Source organism: Heloderma suspectum, chromosome 4, assembly GCF_057233095.1.
Source record: "Heloderma suspectum isolate Gila_16-S chromosome 4, 16-S_ref, whole genome shotgun sequence".
NCBI classification, from domain to species: Eukaryota; Metazoa; Chordata; class Lepidosauria; order Squamata; family Helodermatidae; genus Heloderma; species Heloderma suspectum.
Window position 1 is genome coordinate 65,111,283 of NC_139461.1, and position 15,538 is coordinate 65,126,820.

The window sequence follows — 15,538 nt, forward strand, 5'->3', positions numbered from 1 at the left end:
GTTGAAGAAACTGTGCTAGAAGTGACAAGTCTATATTTCTATTTATTTATTTGAATGTGACTAATAAAAGCAACATAAAGGACTAGAAAGCCATATGGGGTTAAGATAAGGCCCAAATTCTAAGGACCATCCCTAAGAGTACTTACTAGGGAGTAATTCCTATTGAAGTCAGTGGGACTTATTTCTAAGTAAACAGTTTTAGGATTGTGTTGTAAGTGTGTTCAGGATTAGGGCTGTAATATAATTCTCTTTAAGGCCAAAGTAACTAGGGATTAATTACTAAATTGGTTGTCATCTGAAACTGATTGGAGTTTGTCATCTGAAATCAGATGCAGTCATTTATGAGATGGGAAAGGGAACATGGAAGCAAAAGAACAGACTCAAGAAAGATTGTTTAATCCTCCCATATTCCCCTTTGGAAGAAGTTCTATATTTTCTGTTTGTTACTCCTTATGTCTAGATAATTATGCCATCCCCTCTTCCTCTTAGTCGTCTTCTCCATCTGGAATTTCCTCCATCTGTGAATGCACGACCCTGCAGTAGTCCCCTGGTGTTTCCTGTCAAAGGTGAAAAACTCTTTTGGGGGGAAGGTCCTTCACCCAGGGCTCGTCGGCTACCCCCTCGTCTAGGTTGGTGTACTATAGACTGGGATCAGTTGTGTCTGTTGCACCCCCTGGGCTCTGGTGGCTTTGGTTCTGTCTACAAGGCTATTTACCATGGAGCTACAGTGGCTGTAAAGCAGGTGAAGAAATGCAGTAAGAATCGTTTGGCATCAAGGCAGAGCTTCTGGGCAGAACTAAATGTGGCACGCCTTGACCATAACAATGTGGTGCATGTAGTAGCTGCCAGCACATGTGCTCCTGCCAATCAGGATAGTTTGGGCACCATAATAATGGAATATGTAGGGAACAGCACTCTGCATCAGGTTATCTATGGAACTGGCAATATGGCAGCAAAAAGGAAGGATGATGGTTTTGGATGTGGCCATGCGTGTTTGAGCATAGCTCATGCTCTGGGCTACTCTCGTGACATTGTGGCAGGCTTAGTCTTTCTCCATTCACAGTTGATTGTGCATCTGGATTTAAAACCTGCTAACATATTCATCACAGAACAAAATGTTTGCAAGATTGGAGACTTTGGATGCTCCCAAAAGCTAGAGGATGCTGCATCATCAGGCCTACAACGTTGTCAACAAGGGGGGACATACACTCACCGTGCTCCTGAACTTCTTAAAGGTGAAAGAGTTACCCCCAAAGCGGACATATACTCTTTTGCCATCACCCTGTGGCAAATGATTACACAGCAAGAGCCTTATTTGGGTGAGCGCCAGTATGTACTCTACTCTGTGGTAGCTTATAACCTGCGCCCGTCTCTGACTGCAGCTGTATTTACAGAATCAGCCACTGGGCAACAGCTTGAGACCATAATTGGAAGCTGCTGGAAAGCTGATGTCGCAGAGCGTCCTAGTGCAGAACTTCTCCTCCATGATCTTCTCTCCTTGTACCTAATAGTATAAAAAAATTGTCTTGCCTCCAGTTTTATTGCTGATCATCTTCTTGCTTGCTTAATTAGTCTATGTTATTTCTCTGACTCTTCTCAGTACTTAGAAGCTTCAAAAAAGATACTTTTGGTGATCAAATAAAGTTCTTTATAGAAAATTAGTGGGCTTGAAAGTGTTCTTCTCAGAAGAACATTAGCAATGTTCAGTTTCTTATTGGTCAATGCAAAAAAGATCCACATAGGGTGGGGAGTCATAAGCCAAAATATGCTGAAGATCTGAGGTTTACGTTGCAATCCTAGGCACACTTTTAGGTAGATGTTAGCCTAAAGCCCCATTCAAGACCATGAGGCTTCTCAGTAAAAATTCATAGACTAGATTGCATGGCTACAATTTAACATATCTAAAGAAAAATGTTTGTTCTTTCCTTCTCTTTGAAAATGTTATTTCTTTATGTATAAGTAGAGCTACCTAATTTCTACACTTTTTCTCTATTTGTGAGCCAAGGTAAATTGACTTCAAGGAACAGGGGCACAATTACTATATGGATAGGTATTAAGTGATCCATACATTTTTACAAACTGGTAAGGAAGCCATATATACTGTTTTAAATGAACATATTATCTCAATATTTTAACACTGTCTCCAGCTTAGTTACCCTGTCCAGCTGTCTAACACTAGATGGTACACTTACAGTGCAATTCTAAGCATGTCTACTCAGAAGTAAACCCTACTGATATTAATGTGGTTTACTTATAGGTAAGTGGGCATAGGATTGCAGCCTTAATAGAAAATGGATTTGCTTAGATATAGTTTGTATAAGGCAAATACAACTGTTTCACATCTGTCACTTCCAGGTAATAAAGGTACCTCTCTGTTTTTAAGTTTAACTACCTAGCAATTGACTTCATAGACTAATGAATAATCAAGTATTATTTCCCTGAGTTCTTCTCATTTGGAGGAAACAAGAGAGGAGGAGTTTAGATTATTTCCATATTTTCTGCCATAATTTGAATTACAAACACTTTGAAGATGATAATTTAAAAAAACATTTTTTGCTGAGACTACAAGTCTTAATTAAGGTTACTCAAACATATTTATGAAGTATGGCCCATTGAGCACAATAGGATTACTTCAGAGGAAGTACTTGGGAGCCAAGTCATGCTAAATTTAATGGGACTGAGATACAAATAAATAGGCTATTAAGATTACACAGCCGCTAGATTGTACACAACCAATGTTACCAACATATTTTTTTCTATTAACAAAACAAAGATCTTGAGTTTTCAGTGGACATTTGTATTTAACATAAGAGTTCAATAACCTTCAAACCATATATGTGCTTTGTTGCTTGAAAATATGTATTCTTGGTACAGAGTATTACTGACACTATGCTATAGTTTATTTTCCTTTGTACTTCTTATTGGAAAATTCCAGTACAGAAATTGGAATTACCAGGACTAAAAATTAGGATTGGAGAAAGTCCATCTGGCCTTGACCTATTTAACTTGACTTTGGCTGAGCAGAGCTTGTATTAACATAGTCTGCAATGTAAATAATTTGGGCAACTAGAGACATGTAAAGCATTAACTTCTAATAGTGATAATGCAGAAAGGTTTCGCTATGCATTCATGGCTATGTGCTTTTCATATGTGCAATGTGACATGCCCCATGGGTAGTGAGATGGTGATGGAACCTAAGATCTGATGAAATCCTTTCTATTCTGTTGGAACAACCCCTCAGATGGCCTGAAAACACAACTAATGGTTTGGTTTGGTTTAATTTTGTTTTCTTTTAAATGTTAGATGAGTGGTTACAACTGACATCCAATGCAAAAACTCTTCTCTTTATGGCTATTGTAAATCTTATGCCACATTGTTATTCCTGTTACTTTTTTTTTTTTTTTGGTGTTACTGCTTAATTTTTTTAAATGTTCACCATTGGGGCTATGTTTATATTACATTACCAGCACATCTTCAAGTCCTATTTTTCATACCTATGTTTGTTTGGTTTTTTAAAAACTGTATGCCAAGAAATGCATTTGACTGTATTTATTTTAAAAAAAATATTCAAAGCTACTGTAGAGAACAGCTCCCTCCACCTCAGTTATGGCCAAAGTTGAGAGAGGTCTCCAGGTGTTCCAGGAGTGTGCACTATGGCCTTTCCCTCTTCTCCTCAAACTGCTTTTAGAATTCTCCACACTTCAAGAGACTTGCCATGTGCTGCTGTTTGGGGGGTGGGGATAATCTTGTATTATGGCTATGGTGGTAATTGTTGGTATGTATAGATTTTGGCTTAAGTTACATAAATTTGCATAATGGAGTGTTTTAGGAACACAGCTGGGAGCAACTGCAATGCCCATTCTTGCATTAACAGCCTGTTTCTAACAGAATCAAGTTTTGCCAAGTGACTGTTTTATTTGTTGCAAGCTTAAGATATAAGTTAGTTTTTAAATCGCTCTCACAATTGTATCTATTTAAACAATAATCCAAAATAAGCAGTTGTTTTTTTAAAAAAAGGTATCTCCTTACTGAATTTGTGCCTAATACTTTCCATGCAACTACACTGTTTAACAGAACACCACTTTCTTACGATACATAAACAAATTGCAATTATGTACAGAAATTCTGAAAAATATATTTGGCAATGGGATGTGCATGATATACTACAAAGATACAGAAATCATGTTCTCAAGGTATTACAACTGAACTTCCTACTGTAACGTGAACACCCTTGAGCTCAGCCTGCTTGTATTTGTGTGAAAGAGATAGCATGTAACCCAGAAATATACTAGTATCTGGCTGCAGTTGCTGTTGCAGCAACATGAAATCACGTGTACTGAGTTATATGCTTGCTTCTCATTTATTCATTACTGTCTCTATGCACATAAGCACAGGAATGAGAACAGCTCTGTCTAGGTAGTTCAGTTGTATATCTGCTGTAAAACCCCGGTTTCCAAAACGGTCAAAGCAACATGTGCAGTTGTCAGACACCCAGAAGCACATTTTTAGTGATGCCTTTTCTCTATTCCAAAACCCATGAAATAATAGCTTCTATCAATTACTTTTTAAAATAACTGCACGTTATCCAGCATAAATAATTACTTAGTGGATTCACTGCTGATACTAGAAATTTCTTTCAAATTCTCATGAAAACTATGTACTTTCTTCAGGCTTGTCAAGGAGGTGTGTCTTTCATTGCTTTGATAAAGGTTCTGAGCAGCAGTTCAAAAGTTATTAAGGTTTTTCTGCCCCATGAAAGCCTATGGCAGCAAGTGCTGGCAAAGTTGTATCGGACCAAGACAATGTGAGACATCCTTGCCAGTCCCAGACACTCCATCCTTGCCATTTGGATTTGGCCTAAAACACCTAGGAAATGTGGGTGCATGGAGTATCCTCCATGCAAACAAGCACTATTTGTGACATTGCACAATGGGCATCTCTACACCAGCCTAAAATCCTGCATTTGAAACAGGGCTTTCTGGTTCTATTTTAAATGCAGGATCACTACTCCCTTTTTCACATGCTTCCTTCTCCCCCACCCCCTTCCCCCTCCTTCTCCCTGTGTCTGAGTTTTCCATTATCTTTCATTCATCTCGCACCTCCTCTTGCCACTTTTACTCTTTTCATGGAGGAAACTGAAGCGGAATACAGCAGGGTAATCTGATAGCTCATTATCTCTGATCTATTTAAAAACGGAACAAAGGGCATTTAGTGCAGGAGACGCCTTGAATGATCATGGCGTCATGTAAAGAGCCTGCAAACTTCTGTGAAGGAGCAATCTCAGTCGCAGGATAAAAGCTCAGTGTGAAGGAGCCCAACATTGCTACTGCTCACAGGGCACCTAAGGCATTAGCCTTAGCTTCCAGTCCCTGATTTTATGGAGCTTGAGCCAACATGAGAGAGCCTTAACTCTGGTCTTAAACTGGCAGGTTTTTAAATAATGGAATAACTTAGTTTTTTCAGATAAACATACCAAATAATAAAAAAAAATTCTGAAGGTAGAGGACCAGCAGGAATGTTGAGGCTATGCAGTGTGCTGCACACTGTCATGGACCGACAAAATCCTGTTCCATGACTGGAAGGGAAAACAGGCAAAATACAGGGTGTTTCAAAAATATGGACCCGATTTGAAATTGCTATATCTCTGCAAGCACGAACCGCCCATGAATGAAACTCTTACTTGAAAAGGTGGGGCATAGAGTTTCAAATGATAACCGCTAGATGCCTCTCTCAGCGCACATACAGCCCCTAGCCTCAGCCATTCACAAGATGGCGACCCCACAACACAAGGCATTTATGGCCCTTTCTTTTTCGAGGGAAACACAGTTATGGAGCAAACGTATCTCAAAATGCTGCAGAACTGGCTCTTTCCACAACTTAATAAAGATTCCGATGACTTCATTTTTCAGCAAGATGGAGCACTGCCACATTGGCACCTGCAGGTTTGACATTTTCTAAATGACACACTGTCTCAACGTTGGATAGGCCGCACGGGACCCCAAGGCTTGGCGCTACACTCTTGGCCCCCAAGATCTCCAGACATTACACCCTGCGACTTTTTCTTGTGGGGATATGTCAAAGAACATGTTTTTGTGCCACCATTAGTGACTAATCTGGTTGACCTCAAAAACAGAATCATGGCAGCGGTGACTTCAGTGGAAGAAGACACTTGAGAGGCGTTTGGGACGAATTCAACTATCTTCTTGATATTGTCTGCACAGCAGGTGGAGGGCACACAGAGCATTTATAAAATGGTTAGTAAAACTTGATAACTCATTAAACAGTTTGTAAGTTTTGGTGTAATTGTAACATGTTGCCATCGTGAAATATACTGCTTTGAAATTGGGTCCATCATTTTGAAACACCCTGTAGTATGCCACCAATGCTTTTTACCCTTCCTTTCCTTTGACCTTTTCTGCTACTACCAGGTGGAAATTGTTTCCCTCCTTGGGCTGCCTCCACCAAACCAGCTTTAAAACTCTCTGGGTCTCAAGTAGTGTGGGGGATGGCTGAATTCAAATTTTGCTGAAGAAAAATGCAATAGGAAAAGGTTTTAAAACCTGAATGGATAGACACACACAAACCACCATATGACTGTATAGCCAATCACAAAACACGCATTTCTTAGATGGCAAACTGAAAAGGCTAAAAGAAAAATAACTTGCTCAAGAACCTAAATACAAGGTAGATACAGGATCTTAATTCCAAACCACTGTTTGGAATCCCAGTTTCAGAGAAGGCAAACTGATGAAGCTCATGGACAAGTAACTCAGCAAAGCAGTTGAATACAAAGCAGAGGTGGGGTCTCAGCCCCAAATGTCAAATCATATATTTTCCCCCACAAAGAGCAACAAAATACTGTTGCATAGAACGCAAACTGGTGATGCTCAGAGACAGCCACACACACAGGCAAAAACAAAACACCCACATGAAAAATGAAACAAAACAGGCAAACCACACCCCATACCAAAAACAAACAAACTAGATAACACACATCACATCACCCCTTCTACCAAAAGGAGTCAACAATATGCACCCCAAAGTCAAAACATACCCTCACTCCTCACCTCTCTTCCTAGCCACCCAGGATGCTCTTTCCACACTCTCTAGCCCCCAGGATGTCCCTACCATCCCGTTTACCTTTTTCTTTTTTCTGTGTAGTGTTGGGCTTCAGCTGCTCACCATAGAATGCCTGTGTGGCTTCCATAGGCATTCTTGGAAATAAAGATTATGCTGGAGGCCAGTCTTATGCTTTGCATCAGGCATGTCTCCCAGTTCATGTATGTATGTATGTATGTATGTGGGGACAGAGAGCCTGGCAGGTGCCAAAGAAGCCATAGGCACCTTTTGGGGGGGCCCAGACCTAGTTCCTAATAGACACACATCTCTCAAGAACTTAGGGCTCAATCCTATGCATGTTTAGACAGAATAAAGTCCTACAACTCTTGGGAATGCTGGGAGTTATAGGACTTTTTTCTGTCTAAAAATGCATAGGATTGTGCCCTAATTCTCTTCCCCCATAATCCAAAATCCCTGGCATCTTCTTGCAACCAAGAGGATAATGAATAGTTTCTATCTATGGTAGAAAAGCAAGCAGTGAATGAATATACTTGACAATTTCTCTTAAGGAAGAGAGTGTATAGTGCTTCAAAATGTATAAAACAAGAGTGTTGCAGAATCTTAAAGACCAAGAAATGTATTGGGGCACCAGCTTTCATTGCCTAGAATTCACTTTCTCAAATGCATCAAGTGTTGTTCTCAGTTAACAGATATGTAAGTATGGGGGAAAATAAAGACGGAAGCCAAAAAATTGTGTAATGCAAGAGGCCTGTGACATATCTATGAATAACTCTGAAATGTAAATACAACATAAGCGTAGTGATGATTCACAATAGTAGGAATCACAATAGTAGCAATCACAATTGCTAGCTCTGTTGTGGTAATTTTTCACCTTTAGTGTGAGACAGATCCTTGGTGGTGTTTAAGGCCAAAATTAGTAGAATCAAATCTGATAAACATTTAACTCCAGTAATGTTGACTCTATTAATTTAGTTGAGACCAAGGATTTCTCTCCCTCTGCCTTTGTTGAATTCCTAACTTTGTTTTGATAACGTATTGCCAATTACTTATGTTAATTTGGCTGTTCTTATTTTGGTATAATCCTTCATGTACTAGAGCCCACACAAGATTATGCCACAATAGATCTGTTAGTCTTGTAACAAAAAACAAGTCTTGCGCACCTCATACCAACTTTCCCCAACCTGGTGCCCTGCAGGTTGGAGTTAGAACCCCTAAAATCCCTAACCACTAAACATGCTGGCTGGAGCTGATGGGAGTTGAAGTCCAAAACATCAGGAAGGCACTAGGTTCTGGAAGGCTGTTCTAGCCTCTTACCCAACTTCTAATTTATTAAAAATTGGGAGGAGGAAATGGAATAGGTGTATCAATTTCAAATTATCTACAACCTTTGTCTTTTAAAACTTGTCATATATAATATTTAATGGCAAAACCCTTTATGGTAGAAATATGGATAACTATTTAGCCTAGAAAAAAGCTATTTTGAAAGTACTAAAAAGGAGCTACCTGCTAGGGATGGTGTAACTGAAGGGATATACCACTAGATGGCTAATATATGAATATGTAACTGAGAACTCCACATACTGGCTGAATTCACACATCACACAAACCCATGGTGGGTGGCAAGCTACACTGCGTGGATGGCGATGCAAACAACCTACTGTGCTCCCATCAGATAATCAGACAAACAAGCTACACAGAGTAGTTCATTACATCCCCCTCACCCCTCCTCCTTCTGTAGTCCTTCCACTCAGCCGGGCAGGTATCCCAGCTTCCTTTGGGGTGGTAACAGAGATTACTTTAGAGGAGCAGAATGGCAGCAGTGTTCTGGGCTGCTCTTGCGGAGCAGCTCTGTAAGCGATCTCCATAACCCATGCTAACCCACCATAGGTGAAATAACCCTTACTGCAGACTGTGGGTTCTCAGGGTGGCTTATTTGGGGAAAATAACCCACTGTGTGTGTGGGGAAGACCCCACAGACAACATGCTAACCCATCATGGGTTATTCCAGAAAATAAACCATTGTGGGTTAGCATGTTGTGTGAACCCAGCCACCATATTAACATGGCCTAAAATTATTAAAGTTTGCGACTTAATTTACTAATCTGCGTAATTATTACCTGTAATGGGTGAAATAATCCACTAAATCTTTAACAGCACAATCCTATATTCAGCAGCAAGTCCCACTGAATTCATTGGGGCTTAATCCTGGGTAAGTGTAAATACAATAGCAGTCTAGGTGCTTAATAGGTGAAGATCACTTTTAATTAGTGACAGTTAACTTCTGAATGACCGAACAACAACAACAAACTTTAAATAGAGGGCCTGTGATTTTAAGGCACACTTGTTTATTTTCTGAGGCTATATTTGTTCTGGTGTTTGGAATGAAAATATTATTAAGGATTGTCTTCTAATTAGTGGAGACCAAGGTTGCTGAGTGCATGTACTGGAGGTTGGGCCCAAAGGGCAGTCTGGGGATTCTGCTTGTGTACCGTCCACCCCGCTGCACGACTGACTCCCTGGCCGAGGTGCTTGAGGTGGTCTCTGATGTGCGTGTACAGTCCCCTAACTTACTGGTGTTGGGGGACTTCAACGTACATTCGGAGGCCATCCTCACAGGAGCACCTCGGGACTTCATGGAGACCATGGCCTCCTGGGAGCTGCACCATATTCTAACTGGGCCCACCCATGTAGCCGGTCATGCACTAGACCTTGTGTTTGTTTCTGGAGAAGCGGGGAGTGATCTGGAAGTCGGGGGTATATCCACCACCCCCTTGTCATGGTCCGATCACTATCTGGTGATGTTGGACTTCTCGGTTCCACAACCCCTCCGCAGGGGTGGAGGACCCATTAAAATGGTCCGCCCCAGGCGTCTTATGGATCCAAATGGATTCCTGAACGCGCTTGGGGATTCTCTGGGGCATGCCAACGGCCACTCGGTCGAGACCCTGGTGGGTGGCTGGAATGCCGGAATCACTGGGGCATTAGATCGGGTGGCTCCGAAACGCCCTCTCCCCCTGAACAGGGCTCGGACTGCACCATGGTTCAATCCGCAGTTACGAGCTCTGAAACAGGAGGTGAGACGGCTAGAGCGCAGGTGGCGGAAGTCTCGCTCCAAAGACGATCAGACACGGGCTAGAGCTGTATCTTCAGCCTATCACGTGGTGGTGAAGGCAGCAAAAAAGGAATATTATGCTGCCTCCATCGCGTCTGCAGAGTGCTGCCCCAGGAGGCTGTTCCAAGTGGTCCGGAGCCTGGTCGGTCCTGTGGCTCCGGAACCACTGGAGCATTCTAAGGCCTCCTGTGAGGCTTTGGCAAGGCACTTTGCAGATAAAATTGATCAGATTAGGTGTGTTACTCTGCACACTGTGGATACAGTTAGTGAGCAAGAGGCGGCCTGTGGCAAACCGGTTTTGTGGGATCGGTTCCAGCTTCTTCCTCCTGATGAAGTAGACAAGGTGCTTTCATCTGTAAGGCCGACCACCTGCTTACTTGATCCTTGCCCATCTTGGCTCATTATGAGCTGCAGAGAGAGACTGGGTGAGGGGATCAAGGCGGTGTTGAACGCCTCCCTTGAGGAGGGAGTGATGCCATCAGCCCTCAAGGAGGCAGTGATAAGACCGCTCTTAAAGAAGCCCTCCTTGGATCCTCAAGTTCTGAACAACTTTCGCCCAGTCTCATATCTGCCATTTTGGGGCAAGGTGATTGAGCGGGTGGTGGCGGTGCAGTTGAAGGCACACTTGGAAGAAACTGATTATCTAGACCCATTTCAGTCGGGCTTCAGGCCTGGGCATGTGACAGAAATGGCCTTGGTCGCCTTGGTGGATGATATGAGGAGGGCTCTGGATAGGGGTGAATGCTCCTTCCTTGTTCTCCTCGACCTCTCAGCGGCTTTTGATACCGTTGACCACGGTATCCTCCTGGACCGCCTGGAGGGGTTGGGCATTGGAGACACTGTATTGCGGTGGTTCCGGTCCTTCCTCTCTGGCAGGTACCAGAGGGTAGCACTGGGGGAGGAGGTTTCGGACCAGTGGCCACTTACTTGTGGGGTGCCACAGGGTTCCATCCTCTCCCCGATGCTATTTAACATCTATGTGAAGCCACTGGGGGCTATCATCAGGAGGTTTGGGGTGCAGTGTCATCAATATGCGGATGACACGCAGCTCTACCTCTCATTCAAATCTTCACCAAGGTTGGCCGTAGAATCCCTGTCCAAATGTCTGGAGACGGTGAGTGGCTGGATAGGGAGGAATAAGCTGAAGCTGAACCCTGACAAGACCGAGGTACTTTTGGTGGGAGACAAGAGGAGGCTGGGGGATGCTGACCTGGTGTTGAATGGGGTACGGCTACCCTTGAAAGACCAGGTCCACAGCCTGTGGGTCATTTTGGACTCCCAGCTGTCCATGGAGGCTCAGGTGTCAGCTGTGAGCCGGACAGCGCTGTATCAACTCCATCTGATACGGCGGCTGCGCCCCTTCCTTCCCGACCATCTGCTCCCATCGGTAGTACATGCCCTGGTCTCCTCTCGTTTAGACTACTGTAATGCGCTCTACGTGGGGTTACCCTTGAAGACGGTTCGGAAGCTGCAGCTGGTACAGAACGCGGCGGCTCGCCTGATTAAAGGCAGCCGCCGCCGAGATCACATCACTCCAGTGCTGAAGGAGTTGCACTGGTTACCAGTTGTTTTCCGGGCCAAATTCAAGGTGTTGGTTTTGACCTTTAAAACCCTATATGGTTCCGGCCCAGCCTATCTTAAGGAGAGCCTCCAGCAACACCAGACAGGCCGCTTAACAAGATCAGCCTCAGATGGCCTTCTCTCTGTTCCATCAGCCAGGACAGCTAGACTGGTGGGGACGAGGGACAGGGCCTTCTCTGTGGTGGCCCCCACTCTGTGGAACTCCCTCCCTAGGGAACTCCGTCATGCCCCCTCTTTAATGAGCTTCCGTCATGCATTAAAAACGTGGTTGTTCAGGCAGGCATTTGGGGTGGGTTAGGGTATTAAAAAAAAAAATATATGGTAAAATTTTATTGTTTTAAATTGTTTTATGGTGGGTTGTACATCGCCCAGAGTGGCTGGGTGACCAGTCAGATGGGCGATTAATAAATTTAATAAATAAATAAATAAAATAAATAGTGGTACAATTCAAATTTTTTAAAGTTAACTTTAAAAGATAACTGTATTAAACAGTTGGCAACCCTAGTAGAAGGAGTTGTCTAAAAGCATTCAAATATCTGCTATTAATGTAGAATTTCTATAGCGATATATAATGAGATAATATTTTATTAGAGTATTACACCAACCTCTTTTATTTTAAAAATTTGTTAACCACCTTTAGCCTCTTAGGGAGCCTTCAGGTAGAAATGAAAACTGGCTGTACTGTGTGGCCAACATAGCAACTATAGATGTTGTAGCCAAAAGAAAGACAGTATCTAAGGGTGCAGTCTTGTGGGGATAGTCAGCTGCCTCCACATTCGGAAGTGACTGACTATCCAATGCAGGGCAGGCGGAACACAGAGGGGATCCTCTCCTCTGTGCTCCAGCTGACCTGCACTTGCAGCTAGACTTTGGCTGCCTAGCCAGGGCACATCAATGCAGGAGTGGTGGAGACTGGACGGTGCAGAGGAAGCATTGCAATGACACTTCCGTGGTCTCCCCTCCCCATCCCTGGGAATGCCCCCTTTTTGCCCGCTCCGCACTGCGCTTGCGAGCGTAGAGACGGAGACAAACCACACTGCCTACAAGGTAGCAGGGGACAGGGCAGAGAGTGAGGTTTCTGGGAAATGAAAAATCCTCTGGCTGTCTAGACACTGTCTAGCAGCCATGGGATTGCTCCCTAATTTCAGCCATTAGTTGGTGCAGTTAAAGAACAGCACTTTATCTGGGGGAAAGTGGGCGAGTATGGAGACTCAAATCTACTTAGACGTCCTATTCCCTAATCATGAAGTGGGTTGCAATGATGGCCTGGACACTAATCAGAAGGCCAAATATAAATGCCATTCAGTAATGTATATTATCCTCTATGCTTCCTTTTTCTTTATTTTTTTTACCTGAAGCAGCCACAGAAACTATATTTAGGAGAATCTTCTGCTCCAGAAATGAGATGGGGTTCCTCTGCACCCTGATACCTTCATAAGCATAAAGCTAAACCACTGGATGGAAAAGTGCAAGAAGCCTTCCTTTCATTGTTGGGTCTTTTTTCCTAGATTGCATTCTCTGTGGGTGCTTTAGGTTCAAGAAAGAATGCAAAAAAATACACATAGTATTATGTGTAGTTTTACCTTGACTTCCTTGCTGACATAACTGGGTACTTTTATTTAAAGATTTCTAGAAGCAATATAAAGCTAAATGAGGCTGCAACGTACTATATTCAGGTATCAAACTGAGGCAGCAATCCTATGTAAATGTCCCACTGAACTCAGTGGGGGTTACTTCTGACTAAACAAGAATAAGATTGTGCTGTAAAGGATCTAATCAAATTGATGCACAGAGTTCTTTGAATCATGTTTCTTTTCTTTTTCCTTGGGATAACTGAAGCAAAGAATGAAATCCTGCCTTCCAATGAAATACCTGTTTTGCATATTGTATACTTGCAGTCATCCTGGCTTTTTTTGATACCAAGCTCATACAGATAAACTATTCCGGCATGAGTAGTCACCCACATGTTTGGCCATATCATCCTCCAAAGCAGTAAAGAGGATATTTATCATCCACCAGGTGCAGAATTATGGTCAGATGATAATCTAAATAGGTTCTTTTGAGGAAAATAGGATTATGAGATAGGTGTAGACACCTACCACTTACCCTGTCTGTTACATTGTAAGAAACTGTGAGTTGTATTCAACTGTTGTATGTCTGACCAACAGGATTTCCCCTGTGTGCCCTCCGAATCTGCTCTGGAGGATTGGGGGAGCCTCAGGAGCAGATCTGAGGGCAGGAGATGAATCGAAAGTCCCATTGTGCAAGTGGAAGTCTACTCATGTGATGTTGGATGGAACCTAGAGTGCGGGGTTCATACTAAGGGTTTATAGCACCATGAACTTACTAAAGCTGTTTACTTTCAATATTGTGTAAATCGCTATATAACATAATTAAAATTATACAATGTAACTTTAAATACAGGCTAACAGAGTTAATAAAACTGGTTCAGGCCTAGTAGTCTGATAGCTGTAAAGATGAAGTTGTTTGAAAGAAATAATCTAAATTCAAGCTCAGGCTGAATCTGAGGAAGAATAAAATTAAATATAACATGGGAATGGTGCAAAAATAGGGGCATCTGTTGATGGTGTTTAGCCTGGCTGTTCGCACATGTTCAGAACTTTCAAAACAATGTGCTTCCTGTGCTAAGCTCAGTGACTGCCTCTGGAACATCCATTTTAAAATAATGGAGGCATGCACATAATGCTAAAGGATGGGGCACACGTGGCCCACCAGATGTTGCTAGACTGCAGCTCCTCAACATTATCGGTTATGTTGGCTAGGGCTGATATGACTTGCGGTCTAACAACATCTGGAGGGCCACATGTTTCCCCCCTATAACACTAAACTATGGTTGAGCATCTATCCAAACCAGGCCAATGACTAGGATACACTGAAGAACTGAATAGGAATCAGAAATGCTAAGAATACGTCAAACCAAACATTTTGAACAATACAAACATAGGCAAGAACATTTTTCACCAACTCTGCCTTTGAAAAGGATGGGTTTCAGGACAGAAGAGTATGATCCATACTTTCATATACTTCATGGTAGACATCTATAAGGAATAAACTGAACAATACATTAAGGGTGCACTACTATGCATGTTTAGACAGAAAAAATTCCTACAACTCACAGCATCCCTCCAGCCAATACTGGGAATTGTACGCCTTTTTCTGCCTAACGGGCATCCTTAGGGCACAATCCTATGGCCGCTAGACAATGGCTAGATGACCATAGGATTGGTCGGTTTCTGGGAACTGACCTCAGAGCCCATTCTCTGAAGTCAGTTCCTGGAGAACTGTCTCCCCACCCCCTCCCCTGCCACCTCGTAGGCAGCATGGATTGTCTCTGCACTCTGCGCTTGTAGGAGCAGGGCAGACCAGGGGGAAGGGGGCATTTCCAGGGGTAGGGAGTTTGTAAGTGCCGGTATGATACTTCCTATGTGTCATCCAGCCACCCCATGCTCCGATGCCCCGTGGCTAGACAGCCAAAATCGGCCATCTAGCCACGAATGCAGGGCAGCTGGCGCATGGAGAGGTTCCCCTCCGCACTCCTCCTGCCGTGCATTGCAGGCGGCCATCTATCTGCATAGGATTGCTCCCTTAATGTATTGTTCAGTTTAGCCCTTACAGATATTCGAGTTCTTTTGTTTAGAAATAGCAGTCCTGGGGGAAGAGACACAATCTGTCCTGGGACCACAGTGCAATAAGGAAGGTTGACCTCCCCTTGCATGCTGCACTGTTTTTCCATGAAATTAGCAT

At 43.0% G+C, this 15,538-nt stretch overlaps 1 protein-coding gene across 1 annotated transcript; it reads left to right on the forward strand.

The window, feature by feature from the left end:
* Positions 1–255: 255 nt before the first annotated feature.
* MOS (MOS proto-oncogene, serine/threonine kinase) lies at positions 256–2,238 on the forward strand. Its single transcript, XM_084848065.1, has one exon. It carries the CDS (start codon positions 467–469, stop codon positions 1,514–1,516), a length of 1,050 nt encoding a protein of 349 aa, XP_084704191.1. The 5' UTR covers positions 256–466; the 3' UTR covers positions 1,517–2,238.
* The last annotated feature ends 13,300 nt before the right edge of the window (positions 2,239–15,538 follow it).